Source organism: Dermochelys coriacea, chromosome 8 (genome assembly GCF_009764565.3).
Source record: "Dermochelys coriacea isolate rDerCor1 chromosome 8, rDerCor1.pri.v4, whole genome shotgun sequence".
In the NCBI taxonomy this organism is placed as follows: Eukaryota; Metazoa; Chordata; order Testudines; family Dermochelyidae; genus Dermochelys; species Dermochelys coriacea.
Window position 1 is genome coordinate 99,735,911 of NC_050075.1, and position 16,638 is coordinate 99,752,548.

At 41.4% G+C, this 16,638-nt stretch overlaps 1 protein-coding gene across 1 annotated transcript in view; it reads right to left on the reverse strand.

The window, feature by feature from the left end:
• The window catches only part of ELAVL4 (ELAV like RNA binding protein 4), a 105,763-nt gene extending 103,097 nt beyond the window's left edge, over positions 1–2,666 (reverse strand). The window contains exon 1 of the mRNA XM_043490838.1: positions 2,518–2,666. Within this exon, the coding sequence (XP_043346773.1) occupies positions 2,518–2,535 (18 nt within the window). The 5' untranslated portion in view covers positions 2,536–2,666. The remainder of the gene's footprint in view (positions 1–2,517) is intronic.
• Between the last annotated feature and the right edge of the window lie 13,972 nt (positions 2,667–16,638).

Below are 16,638 nucleotides of genomic sequence, written 5' to 3' on the forward strand. Positions count from 1 at the left end.
CCCAGGTTTACAAACCAGTTAGGCAGATCCTTTGGAGCAGACATACCTTCTTCCTCCCCACCCAGGCTCTCATGAAAACTCATACTGTTTAAACCAGCTCTGTAGCCATAGGCTTAACTTGAAATTCTTACTTGGGTTCTAGCTTCTAAATTTGAAGATATTGCTCTTCCAGCACTTAGTAATAAACTTATAAAATTTCCTTTCTAGCATTTGGTTAAAAAATGTTAACTGAATCCCCAAGAATCCTTGAAATGTAAATAAAAATGGAAGTACATAAGCTCAGTTCCTTGCTACCAACAACAAATCTGGGGCTGGTGACTAGTGTGTAACACCCACACCACCACCATCCAGGGGAGCATTCATACCTCCTCATGAATGGAAAGACCTTCCCACCACCAAAGCCAGATATTCATTTTGCATTTAGGCAATGTTTTTCTACACAGCACAGAGTAAATGCTTGTTTCTGTGCAAAGCGCTTTTCCTCTGAATAGCAAATAAAAAAAAAATCAGTTCTATTGTGAAATTTAAGTGTCACAAATTATTTTGGTATGATTTATCTTTCCTTACCTGTTCCTGAAACACCTTAGAGTATTATCAATGAATTAAATGTGATAACTTTCTAACATCTTCAAACATTACCTACTTTAAAAATCTAATTTACTTTTCACCATTTAGGCTTACTTTGCTGTTCTGCATTTCACTCAGCTTGTACAGTAAACGTAGACTGTCGATTTCATTGTTGCTTTGAGTCTGTTGCACGCTATGCTTCTCATTTACTAGCACAGTGCTTTTGTACTTAAGATTCCAACAATGCAAGGGAACAAACCATAAATATTAAAAAAATGGAATGAAGCGGTTTTTAATTTTACAAAAAATCAACATCTTAATTTGCTATCCCTGGCCTCTTTTCAAACAAAAAGGCTACATTTTGGCCCAAAACTGAATAGCCAGTATGTAATAAATCAGCGATTCTCAAACTTCATTGCACCGTGACCCCCTTCCGACAACAAAAATTACTATACGATCCCAGGACAGGAGACCAAAGACCAAGTCTACCGGAGCTCCGCTGCCCCGGGCACGGGGGAGGGAGGGTAAAGCTGAAGCCAAGGCTTCTGCCCTGGGCAGGGGGCATGTAACCTTTGCCCTGGGCAGTGGGGCTCGGGCTTTGGCCCTGGCCCCAGCAAGGCTAACACCAGCCTTGGCAACCCCATTAAAATGAGTTTGCAACCCACTTGGGGGTCCCAACCCACAGTTTGAGAACCCCTGTCTGAAATAGTATGTGGTCTTCCATATAATATAGAAAGATAATGCAGAAACCTCAATAAGGCCTCAGAGTGAAATATACAGAAAAACTGAACTCCCAATGAAATCAGTAGGAGCTGTGCTTAAGGACCGACCAACTTAATGAACAAACACTGGAAGAAGAAATGTGTGCTCCCTGCTAAAATATCACACATGAATTCTGCCATCATGTGCAGCTCTACTCAAAGTTTCCATAGTCGGTAAGTGAATAGCGGTGTGCCCAGATCCTGGTTTGGGTGGAACCCAAACCTGAAGAAAAGCTCTGTGAAACTCAAAAGCTTGTCCCTTTCATCAACAGAAGTTGGTCCAATAAAAGGTATTACCTTATTCACCTTGTCCTCCTTGAAGTTAAACCCAAAGTTAAAAGAAAAATCTTCCCATTGAAAATGATCTTTCAGACTTAACAGAAGGACTGGAGACAAGCCTGAATCCTCCAAAAAAACATGAATGGGCTTAACTTGAAGAACTTTAGCTCACAGGAATTATTCCTGTGTAAGAGTTTATAAAATCAGAGTCCAAATTAAGAAAATGGTTGAACTGATATTCCTGACTGATGGAAAAAGGGTAAAGGATGGATCGGGTGGCTGAGATCACCATCCTGTGAGCAAAATTCTCTTCAACATACATTCTTGGAACAAGCGGCCTACTACAAAACATGGTGGGACAAGAAGAAAGAAGCAACACAGAGGCTCCAGCAATGAAACTAAATGTTCCCTTAACCTTTTTTTTTTTTTTTTAAAACTCATCAGCGTTCTGGCAAACAAGCCTTTGCAGGCAGAAAAGGAGAGCACCCGCTGTAGCCCTTCTGCTGGCTTTCCCTCCCTTTATCCTGCCTCTTCCAGAAAGGGGCATGAAGGCCAGGAGAGTTGCCTGAAGAAACTATTTTTTGAAGTCACAGGAGGGATCCCTGCAGGGGTGGGAGGCCAGCTGTAAGGTGGAGGGGGGTGGGTGGAGAAGGGGGGTTGACACATTCTCCTCCCCGAAAGGGGCGGGGGAGGTTCAATCTGCACAGGCTTTCAAACCACATACCCTCCCCCCAAAGACTATTCTTTTTTAAAACAACCCCACCCCAGTATCTACGTGGGAGGGCATTAGTCGATGAATACAGATGCACCCCCCCCCCCTTTCTCCTAACCCAGAGGGGAGTAGGTTGGGGGGTGCTTACGGCACGGGCCACCTGTAGAGCCAGTTGGGGGGTGGGGGAAGGGGCGTTACCTGGCTTTTAAGGCGCATTTTCGGGAGCTGGCCGTGAGCGGGAGGGAAGGAGGGTCGGGGATGGCGCTGGGAGGGGGCACGTGGCTCCGCGGCCGCCGGCGACGCGAGGTTTCCCCCAGGCGCGTGGCGTCACGTTCCCACGCGCCGGGAGGGAACGTGGAACGCCCCGGGACGTTCGCAGAGAGCGCGTGGAATGAGCGCGCCCGAAGGCAGCGCGAGGTCCCAGGGCCTGCCTGGGGAGGGGCAGAGAGAGCGCAACCCGGGAAATCTCCCTTACCGGTGGGCCCTTCCCACCCCGCCTCTCCGGCCTGGGGCTTGAATGATCCTGTGCCAGACACATAGATAGATGGTTTCCTAGCTGCTCCTGGCGGTTTGCAGGCGGGGGATCGTCTCCCACCTCCGGGAAAAGGAGAAAAACAAACGCAGTCGGGTGGGGGCCCTCCTGAAGGCGGACATGCTGAGAAAACGTGTAGCAGGAAGACTCCTTGGGGACGATTTCTCAGATTTGTAGCAGTTACATTAAAACAAAAACCAAACCCTGATGGTTTTGTGTCATAGGAGTGAGGCGGCTAGTTAGCAGGAAGGTGGAGTCAGTGGGCAGAACGGCGGCTGAAGAGAATTTTCCCCCGTCGACATCAATGTTGAGTAACTGCCCTGGATTCAGGGGAGTAGTTAGCACTGAAAACTGGTAAATGTGCACATGCAGATAGATGCCTCCCTAGCACACAAAGAGCTGACACCACACGTGAACCTCCGTTCAAGCCCGGTCCTAGGGGTACACTTTTATTCTTCTAACCCAATGCTATTTTCCTAACCAAAGCAGGCTGCTGGGGACCCAGAGGTCTTTCCCCTTATTCTACGGTTTGCCACAGGAGGCTGCTCCCCATCATCCCCTCCAAATGAGCTTGCTCAGCCTTTTATGGGAATCACCTGATCCTATTCCCAACTAAGTCTGATAATCAAACGGGACTGGCTAGTCCCAGGCCTATTGGCTCTTGAGAGCGCAGATCACCCTGTTACAATACTCCACAGTTAGAGTGTCTATTTGTATTTTTATTCTATGCTATCTAAGTGCCTTAAAATTTCTAAACAAAAACCAAGAAAACCATACCCTGCATAGGATCATATTTTCTCTCTCTGACCTGTATTTGAAGAGACTTCCCTTTAGTGCCTAATACGCTGTAAGGATCTACTAAGAAGCATTTGAGTAGGTTAAAAAACCAGTTTTCAAGCACTGCTTAAGGAAAGGAGACAGTGTGACACAAATGTATGATCTTATGCCACAAATAGTATATTGTGGGAAGCTTTCCTATAAATGTAAGCTTTGCCTTATATTTTTCATGCAGTCATTTTTATCCTTACTATCTGAGTAAATTCAGCACATACTGAAGAGGATACACCACCACTGAAAACAGTTCTTACAACAAGGCTGAATTTGGCTTACAATTTCAACAGGCAGAAATGACATTATACATGGCATACACAGTACACAAATGCAATAACAGTAGTAAGATGTACACGTTTGTTCATAAGGAGCCTGATTAAAGAACAACAAAACTACTACCAGTCTTCATATTAAAATAGAATGTCTCCATAAAGTTAAAAGTTTATGATGTGGTATACATAGTATGCTTTCCACCATAAAGTGAGGAGTGTTTAAAGCCCTAGTTTCTCAAGCCTTTTGAAGATCTACACATGTAACCTCCAAATAGTAGTTTGATCTCTTCATGTGATAAGGGTGGTGGAATATACACTTGATTACGCTCTTTGATTTTCACAGTTCTTTGTGTATTAATGTAGTTGTAGGAGGGGTTATCAGAGCCAGATTGTTCCCTATATACTATGCATACATGGAGGCTCGAACACATGCACAATTCCACATCACGTTGGCACTGGATTACTCTCACTACTGAAGACTGGATCAAGATCCATCTGTTTCGGATATTAGCATAAAAACAGTTTATTTGTTTGGCTAAATCTGTGTATTAGTTTGGTCAAAATCCTCCTTGTTTTAGAGATCTGACATCACAAACATAGAGAAATTGTGATATACTTTATATAGAAAATGGAAGAATAGTTCAGGGTGGCATCCCCAGTAATGCACAAATTATTCTAACCTGTGGATATATGAAGTGTGATTATCGGGGCAGAATTTAGCCCAAGTTAATACATATTTTTGTTTTGTGGCAGTGAGTCTGACCTTTTCAATACACTTTAGTATTTTATTGTTATAACTACCTTATACAGCTATACAGAGAATAAATACTAAAATATTTCTTTCTGATCTGAAGTTGTTTGGCCATACTTATGGATGCACTGATTTTTTTTCTTGTGCATTTTGGTAGCCAGATTTATGGAAATCCTTCCCAAACTTTAGCCTCTATAACTTTCTTTTGAAGGGGGACTGATAATTTTAAAAACTGAGAAGTCTAACCTCAAATAACAGCCACCAGAAGGACATCAATCCATTACATGTTTAGGCATCACCCAATTAGACAACAGCTTTTCTAAAATCAGTTTACATTCAAGTCCTCTCACGTTTGATGTTTTTATTGATAGTATATTGAGTTTGCATTGTTCAACATTTAATTGTTTTCCCTGGATTTGTAAGGTCTCTTGAAAATCATTAAAAAACTCCACATAATACCCCAAAACTATGTTTAGTCCTTTACAGTTCTTACTGATTCTGTTTGCAGCAAACTATTTCTGTCAATAATTTACAAAAGGTCGACAGTGTCATACAACCAAGCAGCATTCTACAGAGAAATGCATTCAGATGATCATATTATTTTAAATCTATATGGTATTACATACTAAATTTATTACATATCATAGTAAAAATCTTAGAAGATTATTCTTTACTATCTAAAAAACAAGTACTTCTCAAAATTATGTTAACATAGAAAAGAGAATGCTAATATAAATGCTGTTCAATTACAGAAATGCAAATTTTAACTAATATATTTCTTCTGACTAAATACTATTAGTGAACAGTTTGGAAATTCACTATTTAAGATTTATTTACTCTCATAATCTTATAATGTAACATTGTATCTTATTTACATAACAAAAAACAGCAACAACGAAAATATTTTCTTAAATGAGAAATAGAGTGAAAACTTACATTGCTCCTTCAGAAAACAAGTCCTGAATTGAATGGTAATGAAAATGCTATGAAGTCCAAAATCAGTAGCAAAGGATTTGGGTGATCATTGTGTACCTGAATTGGAAAGGCACCTGTGTTTCTTTGTCTATATACGTTCGTCTCTACCTGAGCATTTAATTTGCGTTACTCCTCCCACAGTCCGCCCCATTTCTTTGTCTAAGCTGAGCAATCGAACAATAACATCTATATGGTATCAGAAATCTGGAATGAATGAAAACGGTGTGATTTACTACCAATAATTGGCTTACCTGTCTCACAGTTGAAACCTTATAGTAAAGTATGAAATTTTGCTGATACCATCATCTGATAGAGCAGGAAGATTAGATAGCGAGTTTGAAATTTCATGGTGCTATTAGAGCACAATGAACAAATTATATATTCAAAATATACCCCAAATCATTATGTCATTTATGCATACCACACAGTTTTAGTGTGAACAGGAAATGCAATCTAAAAAAACTATTTGGGTGTGTTTTAAGCAAAAAAGAGAGAATACTGTACAAGTTTAAGGCAAGCTTAGAAGCTCATTACAATTGTTGTCTTTGGAAGTGTGAGCTATAAACTATACATACATCAAATATTTTGGGGACTTCAGTAGTGAACTTTAATTCTTTTACAGACAAAACTCCCACAGAAGCCAATGGACAAAGAGTGGAACTATGAGTGTGAAGCTCAAGTGGTCTATTATAGTAGTGGAACTCAGAATTATGTGTAGTTTCACTCACATAAATTTTCTTTTATTGCATTTTACTTATATGTTGGGTAATGCAAGATTTAAAAAAATACATGAAATCTAAAGGAACACATTTCATTTTAAGGTAAGATTGGTTTTAGATTTGTTGTTACAGAAGAAAAATCTTCTAAATGTTATCTACGTGTAGCGTTTGATTTCGCGACTGCAGCTCATTGTTTAGTTGGTGGACTTGTGTCATGATTAGGGCTGGTCCAAATTTTTCTGTGTGCCATGAACATTTTTGTCTAAAATTCTAATCTCAAATTTCAACAAAAAAAGAGGGCAAAGTGTCACAATTTTCCTCCTCACATATTTTGTCCAACTCTGACCATGAGAATGGTTGACTATCATATAGCTGGTTTTAGTTATCATTATGTGTTTTTATTTTTATAAAGCATCATACAAATATTTAATAATAATTTAGCCAACTATCAGATGTCAGCAAGAGCAAGATGTAAACTGAGTGGATCCCATTGAGTGATTTGTCCCTAAGGGTCCTGCTGGTTTCATTTGGATTCAGAATAGTAGGAGTGATGAGGAGATAAATAAAACACTTATTTCACAAAGTAGGTAATTTTCTCATAGCTTTGTCTTAAATCTAGAGGACCAGCATTTAGCAGTCCTTCAGCATTCCGAGGCAAATATTCAATATTTATATTATATACAACATCCCAATGGAAAAGCAGCATTTAGAAATTCATCCAATTAGGAACAGCACATCCAAGCCCTCTTGAGAAAGTCTGGATCCATCTCCTGGGTGCTGATTGGCCCAATTTCTAGTAGTAATACTGTATCTCTGTTTTGCATATAACTGTTTTCCCCTATATTTTCAAAATGATGCACAGATATTTACTGAGTCAGTAGGAGTTGTGCAGATGCTTTTTCACACAGTTCATTGGATATTTAAGGTAAAGTCCTAATCTCATTTTTGGATTTATGAATGTTTATCTTGGATTAGGCATTTATCTGCTAAGGATTTTGACCTATATTCTACACTTCTGGTGAGCTATAGATGTGCATGAGCCTATAATGGCATATTAGAATGGGTTGGCCATGTTCATATTTACACATAGACTTCCTATATGGTCTCTTTTCAATCAATATTCACATATATAAGTTAAATAAGTACTTAATGTGCACTATGTACAGAGGACAAGCTGAAAAACTCTCTTAGCATCTTGCTGAAACCAAACAGTACTTAATTAGGGACAGCTTAAAAGATCAGCCCTCACAGCCACACAAAGAAATTGAAATGATTTTGAGCCAGTCTATCCTCAGATACAGTGTTACACTACGTGTGGGTTTTGTTCATTTGTTATAAAACGTTTTTACTGGATTTCCTTCTTTTTGTAATTTATTTTGGTTAGCCTTCCACTGCTAATCCCTACACCTTTTCTTGGTTTCATTCCTAACTTTGCATTTCCAGAAATGGAACATGAACAAGGATAGTTAGGAATTTTTGTATGATTCATTTCCTACATTCTTTGTTTCCATCAATGGCTATTAGCCAGGATGGGCAGGAATGGTATTCCTAACCTCTGTTTTGCAGAAGCTGGGAATAAGCGACAGGGGATAGATCGCTTGATGATTACCTGTTCTGTTCATTCCCTCTGGGACACCTGGCACTGGCCACTCTTGGAAGACAGGGTACTGGGCTAGATTGACCTTTGCTCTGACCCAGTAGGGCCATTCTTATGTTCTTCTTATGTTTTTATGTTCCTAATTGATCCCAGTTATTAGATACTAGAGCTAGCCTTAGATGCAAGCAATATATGCAATTGCTTGGCACCCCCTCTGATTCTGAAATGATTCAATAGATTATGGGTCCACCTGGTCTCTCTGTCCAATGAAGACAAGAAATGAATGTTTATCTGTTTGCGAGAAACTGGGAATGGGCAACGGGGATGGATCACTTGATGATTACCTGCTCTGTTCATTCCCTCAGGGCCCCTGGCATTGGCAAATGTTGGAAAACAGGATACTGAGCTAGATGGACCTTTGGCCTGACCCTGACCCTTTCTTACTTTCTGATGAAACTCGGTGCTTGATTATTTTCCCCACTCTGGGACTTTGGGGACCCATTCTTGCATGCACTTTTCAAACCATAGCATTGGCCCCTGAATGTAATCATGATCCTTCAGTTTTTCACAGGAATTTTATTGCGCCATTCTACAAAAAGAGGATCATCTTTGTTGTCCAGATTGAAAGTCACAATATTAGCATCTCCACAGAATCATTCCATTTCAAATTCTGTTCTGCTAAGATACCTGGCCCTGTGGCATATTTGGTGTGGACTAGATTAACCAGTCTTCTAACTCAGCAGCCATTGATTTAAGAGTTCTCACCGCCAAGTTGGTTGCTTCAATCTTTTATGAGAACCTTTCAAATTTTTTTGCAAGTTCTGTTCAGTTTATCTTGTGCTTATTCCAGACGCATTCACCCCACCCAAGCATCTATATTATCTATCCTCTAGTTTAGGCCATCCTTAGGATTTATGGGGCCCTACATAGTATTATTAAAATGGTGCCCCTATGAGCCCCTGAAGGCAGTCCCCAGCCGGCGCCGCTGACCCCACTGTGTCAAGGGGGCACAGCCACCACCTCCACCCGTGGACCCCTAGACCCTCCTTTATTGCTGACACACACACAGCTTCGTATGCAGCAGATGCTGTGGCAGTGGCTCAAGGCAGGCTTTGCACTGTTACATGGGGGCTGCATCTTGCCAGAGCCCATGGCCCTCCTGCAGCCCCTAGCCATTTGTGGCTCATCATGAGCATTTTGACAGGAAGTACCAAGAAGTAATAACAACAACAACAATACAATTGTGTGTGTGCGTGTGTGTGTATGAGAGAGAGCCAGTGTGTGTGAGAGAGACAGAGAGAGAGCCAGTGTGGGTTGCTGGGGAGATGAACTTTCTGAAGCTTGATACAAGCTTCCCCATCTCCTTGGAATGTGTGGGGAGAAGGAGATTCAGAGCTGGGCTGCTTGGACAACATTGCTGGAGCCAAGAGCCAGAGAATGAACCCAGGTATTTGAAGACCATAGTCGGAAAACAAAAATCCTTGAATATAATCGTTAATGAATTTTTCATCAATAAGTATTTTCAATTATGAACCATAAATATGTGTGTTTGTGTGAGGCTGGAAAAGCTGGGAATTAAGGGTGTTTTGTGGTAATAGATTACTTTTAAAGTAGCTGAGGAATGTAGAAATTGCCATGAAATATAGGGTGTTTTGCTGCAGAATATGGTCCCAATGTGCTATGGAGTGTACAGGGCACTGATCACAATGTTGCTTCTGAGATACAAGGGTTGGGAAGTCATGTTATTTTATTTTTCTCAGCATCAGTCCACACCTTCAGATGCATTATGACATGTAGAGGGATAGGCTGCCAAAGACTACAATATAAAAGGTTGTCATGTGCTTTTCTTCAGCACACTAGATTGTGAGTAGAGTCCAAGAGGAAGACACTCAACTTTTTTTTTTTTATGTGGTTAGTAATTTGACCCTGTCACTACAGGAATCGTCTCCTTATAGATTTTTCAGTCCTGGTTCATAAAGGATGCTATTACTCTCTACCTGGAACTGGGGAAGTTGTCTAAGATCATAGACAGCTTGAGGCCCACTGGATTTTTGCAGGTTTCAGAGTAGCAGCCATGGATTTTTACAATTACAGATCACAATTTTATCTTTGTAGCATTTACAGTACTGAACTATTGTGATGAGCACTATGGAAATGTCTCTATATAAGCAAAATGCTTTTAACATCTTTTGTTTTTACAATGATGAGGATGGAAGTTTCTGGTACAATACAGTATAATGGTTCTATTTAATAAAAATATAAATCCACTAATATGCAGTTAGGATCAGAAAAGTGCTTGTTTATGTGGAAGTGGCACCTACTTTCTTAATTGTATCTTTCTGGGTATCTTTGATTCATATCTGATTACATTAATGACTGAATTTTTTGCTCCATGGAACAATACATGCTGCTATAGAAGAGTAAGGAGGATTTTAGTTCCCCAACGCATCATCAACACAGTCAGTTAAGTTCTGATTTTAGAATCATTATTTACAGAGGAGGATGTAAGAATTTTAGTTTTAACTCACAGTCCTGTGCAGAAACAACAAGGAGTCCTTGTGGCACCTTAGAGACTAAACACATTTATTTGGGCTTGGACTAGAACCCACTTCATCAGATGCATGTAGTGGAAAATACAGGAGGGGATATAAATACACAGCACATGAAAAGGTGGGAGTTGCCTTACCAAGTGGGAGGTCAGTCTAACGAGACAATTCAATTAACAGTAGAATACCAAGGAAGGAAAAATAACTTTTGTAGTGGTAATGAGAGTGGCCCATTTCAAACAGTTGAAAAGAAGGTGTGAGTAACAGTAGGGGGAAATTAGTATGGGGAAAATTAGGTTTAGGTTGAAATGTTTAACAAATTACAGAAAGATATGCAATCTGATTTATTGGGCAGATGTTTGTACATTAAAAACATATGCAATGTAAAAACACTAGGATTTACTTATAAGATTACTTAGCTAATACAAAAGCTATAGAGTATAAAACACTGTTAAAGCTAGACCAGGAAAGAAATATTAAGGTGAGGGAACAATGGGCTGATTCATACCAAGAACTCTAGACACCAACTCCTATTGTTCAGCATACTACGCGGGATTTATTTTACTCCTCCTGGAACAGCTTCACATCATCTGTAAGCCACTATTCAAGGCATGAGGAACATCAGGGCATCTTTATAATAAGTGCTTTCAGCTAGCTCCACTTAGTCTTATTCTGGGGGGAAAGTTGTTGATTGATTATCTAGAATTAACAATCCTGAGACTAAAGGTTTCATTTAATTTTTCATTTTAATTTTTTTTAAAACACATACTGTATGTGATATTTCAATTAATTTCTTGCTGGTGGCCAAGAACTGTGTTGCAATATGCCGGAAATCCAAACATCCTCCCACACCTAAAGTCTTGCTGACAGATTTACAATGACTTCTTCTTATAAAATCAGAGGGAAAACCAGAGAATTCTGCTTAAACTGGAAAAAAAGAAAAGGAGTACTTGTGGCACCTTAGAGACTAACAAATTTATTTGAGCATAAGCTTTCGTGAGCTACAGCTCACTTCATCGGATGCATTCGGTGGAAAATACAGTGGGGAGATTTATATACACACACAGAGAACATGAAACAATGGGTTTTATCATACACACTGTAAGGAGAGTGATCACTTAAGATGAGCTATTACCAGCAGGAAGGAGGGGGAGAAAGGAGGAAAACCTTTTGTGGTGATAATCAAGGTGGGCCATTTCCAGCAGTTAACAAGAAGGTCTGAGGAACAGTGGGGGATGGGGTGGGGGGAGAAATAACATGGGGAAATAGTTTTACTTTATGTAATGACCCATCCACTCCCAGTCTCTATTCAAGCCTAAGTTAATTGTATCCAGTTTGCAAATTAATTCCAATTCAGCAGTCTCTCACTGGAGTCTGTTTCTGAGGTTTTTTTATTGAAGGATAGCCACTCTCCGGTCTGTAATCGTGTGACCGGAGAGATTGAAGTGTTCTCCGACTGGTTTTTGAATGTTATAATTCTTGACGTCTGATTTGTGTCCATTTATTCTTTTACGTAGAGACTGTCCAGTTTGACCAATGTACATGGCAGAGGGGCATTGGTGGCACATGGTGGCATATATTACATTGGTAGATGCGTAGGTGAACGAGCCTCTGATAGTGTGGCTGATGTGATTAGGCCCTATGATGGTGACCCCTGAAAAGATATATGTACAGAGTTGGCAATGGGCTTTGTTGCAAAGATAGGTTCCTGGGTTAGTGGTTCTGTTGTGTGGTGTGTGGATGCTGGTGAGTATCTGCTTCAGGTTGGGGGGCTGTCTGTAAGCAAGGACTGGCCTGTCTCCCAAGATCTGTGAGAGTGATGGGTCGTCCTTCAGGATAGGTTGTAGATCCTTGATGATGCATTGGAGAGGTTTTAGTTGGGGGCTGAAGGTGATGGCTTCCACACAAACTTCCTCGTGGCTGGATGTTACAAAAACTAGACAAGCCATCTACAACACACACTTCGCTTCTCTACAAAAGAAAAAGGACACTACACTCTCGAAACTACTACATGCCACAAGGGACCACAACAGTGGTTCCCTTAACCCACCCAGCAATATTGTTAATCTGTCCAACTATACTCTTAACCCAGCAGAAGAATCTGTCCTATCTTGGGGCCTCTCCTTTTGCCCATCCACCCCCACGAACATGATACAGTTCTGTGGTGACCTAGAATCCTATTTTCGACGTCTCCGACTCAAGGAATATTTCCAACACACCTCTAACCAACGTATTAACCCACAGGGACCTTCCTACCAACATTACAAAAAGAAGGTTTCAGAGTAGCAGCCGTGTTAATCTGTATTCGCAAAAAGAAAAGGAGTACTTGTGGCACCTTAGAGACTAACTAATAAATTTGTTAGTCTCTAAGGTGCCACAAGTACTCCTTTTCTTTTTACAAAAAGAAGGATTCTGGGTGGACTCCTCCTGAAGGTCGAAATAACAGACTGGACTTCTACATAGAGTGCTTCCGCCGACGTGCACGGACTGAAATTGTGAAAAAGCAGCATTGCTTGCTCCATAACCTCAGCCGTGCAGAACACAATGCCATCCACAGCCTCAGAAACAACTCTAACATCATAATCAAAAAGGCTGACAAAGGAGGTGCTGTCGTCATCATGAATAGGTCGGAATATGAACAAGAGGCTACTATGCAGCTCTCCAACACCACTTTCTACAAGCCATTACCCTCTGATCCCACTGAGGGTTACCAAAAGAAACTACACTATTTGCTCAAGAAACTCCCTGAAAAAGCACAAGAACAAATCCGCACAGACACACCCCTAGAACCCCGACCTGGGGTATTCTGTCTGCTACCCAAGATCCATAAACCTGGAAATCCTGGACGCCCCATCATCTCAGACATTGGCACCCTGACAGCAGGATTGTCTGGCTATGTAGACTCCCTCCTCAAGCCCTACACTACCAGCACTCCCAGCTATCTTCGAGACACCACTGACTTCCTGAGGAAACTACAGTCCATCGGTGATCTTCCTAAAAACACCATCCTAGCCACTATGGATGTAGAAGCCCTCTACACCAACATTCCACACAAAGATGGACTAAAAGCCATCAGGAACAGTATCCCCGATAATGTCATGGCTAACCTGGTGGCTGAACTTTGTGACTTTGTCCTCACCCATAACTATTTCACATTTGGGGATGATGTATACCTTCAAATCAGCAGCACTGTGATGGGTACCCGCATGGCCCCACAGTATGCCAACATTTTTATGGCTGACTTAGAACAATGCTTCCTCAGCTCTCGTCCCCTAATGCCCTACTCTACTTGCGCTACATTGATGACATCTTCATCATCTGGACCCATGGAAAAGAAGCCCTTGAGGAATTCCACCATGATTTCAACAATTTCCATCCCACCATCAATCTCAGCCTCGACCAGTCCACACAAGAGATCCTCTTCCTGGACACTATGGTGCTAATAAGCGATGGTCACATAAACACCACCCTATATTGGAAACCTACTGACCGCTATTCTTACCTACATGCCTCTAGCTTTCATCCAGATCACACCACACGATCCATTGTCTGCAGGCAAGCTCTACGATATAACCGCATTTGCTCCAACCCCTCAGACAGAAACAAACACCTACAAGATCTCTATCATGCATTCTTACAACCACCTGCTGAAGTGAAGAAACAGATTGACAGAGCCAGAAGAGTACCCAGAAGTCACCTACTACAGGACAGGCCCAACAAAGAAAATAACAGAACATCACTAGCCATCACCTTCAGCCCCCAACTAAAACCTCTCCAACGCATCATCAAGGATCTACAACCTATCCTGAAGGACGACCCATCCCTCTCACAGATCTTGGGAGACAGGACAGTCCTTGCTTACAGACAGCCCCCCAACCTGAAGCAAATACTCACCAGCAACCACACACCACACAACAGAACCACTAACCCAGGAACCTATCCTTGCAACAAAGCCCGTTGCCAACTCTGTCCACATATCTATTCAGGGGACACCATCATAGAGCCTAATCACATCAGCCATACTATCAGAGGCTCGTTCACCTGCGCATCTACCAATGTGATATATGCCATCATGTGCCAGCAATGCCCATCTGCCATGTACATTGGTCAAACTGGACAGTCTCTATGTAAAAGAATAAATGGACACAAATCAGACGTCAAGAATTATAACATTCAAAAACCAGTTGGAGAACACTTCAATCTCTCCGGTCACATGATTACAGACCTGAGAGTGGCTATCCTTCAACAAAAGACTTCAAAAACAGACTCCAACGAGAGACTGCTGAATTGGAATTAATTTGCAAACTGGATTCAATTAACTTAGGCTTGAATAGAGACTGGGAGTGGATGGGTCATTACCTAAAGTAAAACTATTTCCCCATGTTATTTCTCCGCCCACCCCACCCCCCACTTTTCCTCAGACGTTCTTGTTAACTGTTGGAAATGGCCCACCTTGATTATCACCACAAAAGGTTTTCCTCCTTTCTCCCCCTCCTTCCTGCTGGTAATAGCTCATCTTAAGTGATCACTCTCCTTACAGTGTGTATGATAAAACCCATTGTTTCATGTTCTCTGTGTGTGTATATCAATCTCCCCTCTGTATTTTCCACCGAATGTATCCGATGAAGTGAGCTGTAGCTCACGAAAGCTTATGCTCAAATACATTTGTTAGTCTCTAAGGTGCCACAAGTACTCCTTTTCTTTTTTGTGAATACAGACTAACATGGCTGCTACTCTGAAACCTGCTTAATCTGGAAAAGTCACATTCCTGTCTGAAAATTATGTAGTTACAGGTAAGATATAAGCTTACTATAAATGAAAGACTAAAGAGAAAAGAATCTATTTTTGTAAACGTACACTTGTCTGCCCTTTGTGTGTAGTCAGTTTCACTGTTCTCCTATACATTTATGCCTGGCTCAACCACAAAGGGACTTAGGAACTTTTAGGTGCCTAGAAAATCACTGGAACAACAATGGGATCACAAAGTCTGAGTTAGGTGCCTAGACTTCCTATACACTGGATGGGAAGAGACAGACAGCAAAGAATAGGAACCACAAAAGCCAGCATGGTAGGCAAGAAGCTACCTCATCATGCAAAGCGGGGAATTAAACAGGGGTCTTCTATATCTCAGTTGAATATCTTAGCGATTGGACTAAAGGTTATAAGGGAGAGCACTCTCCTTTGAGCATTCATACTAGATTAGGCCCTATGTGAAGACTGGCATCAATCCCTCTGCCTTTCTGCTCCTGGTTTGAAGATCAGGCTGGGGCACAGGGATGAGATAGGTGTCCAGATGCCTAGAGTGAGGAAGAAGTATGTACTCTCAGAGACAGAAATATAGGCTTTCAGAGAACTTTTACAGTGAAAATTTAGGTGCCGAGTGAATTTAGGTGCCTTCAGGATTAGGCGGCAGCCAAACAGGCATTTTGTGGATCACTGTGGGTACATCTACACAAGGATAAAACCCCCGCGGCATGGCCATGGCTGGCCCAGGTCAGCTGACTCGAGCTGAGAGGGGTGGGAATAAAAATTGCTGTGTAGACGTTAGGGCTTGTGCTGCAGCCTAGCTCTGGGATCCTCCATCCTTGCAGGGTCCCACAGCTCGGCTCAAGCCTATCACTGAACATCTACATAGCAATTTTTCAGCCCTAGAGCCCGAGCCCCATGAGCCTGAGTCAGCTGATCCAGGCCAGTTGTGGTTTTTTTTATTCCCATGTAGACATTGCCAGTGATACCTAAAACTGGGACTTGGGCACCTATGTCCCTTTGTGGATCAGGCTCTTGGCCTGGAAAATTATTGACACTCTACAAAGATGGAGGGGTCTGCGCTACTGGAACCTGATGCAGGTGTTTTTAAAAACCCATATCGGGCTTTATAAGAGGCGATCTATTAGAAACTAGATTTTTTTTAAAAACATCAGATTGACAGGGTCCTTTAATTAGTAGACATTGATTTATTTCATCTCTTTTATGTCACAGTGAATCATATTAAAATCCATAATGTTTCTCTCTAAAGATGTGAAAAAATTCTACTATCATTTGTTTGCCTAACAGATTGCCCATCACCAATAGTGCTTCTGTTTAGTATGTTATATG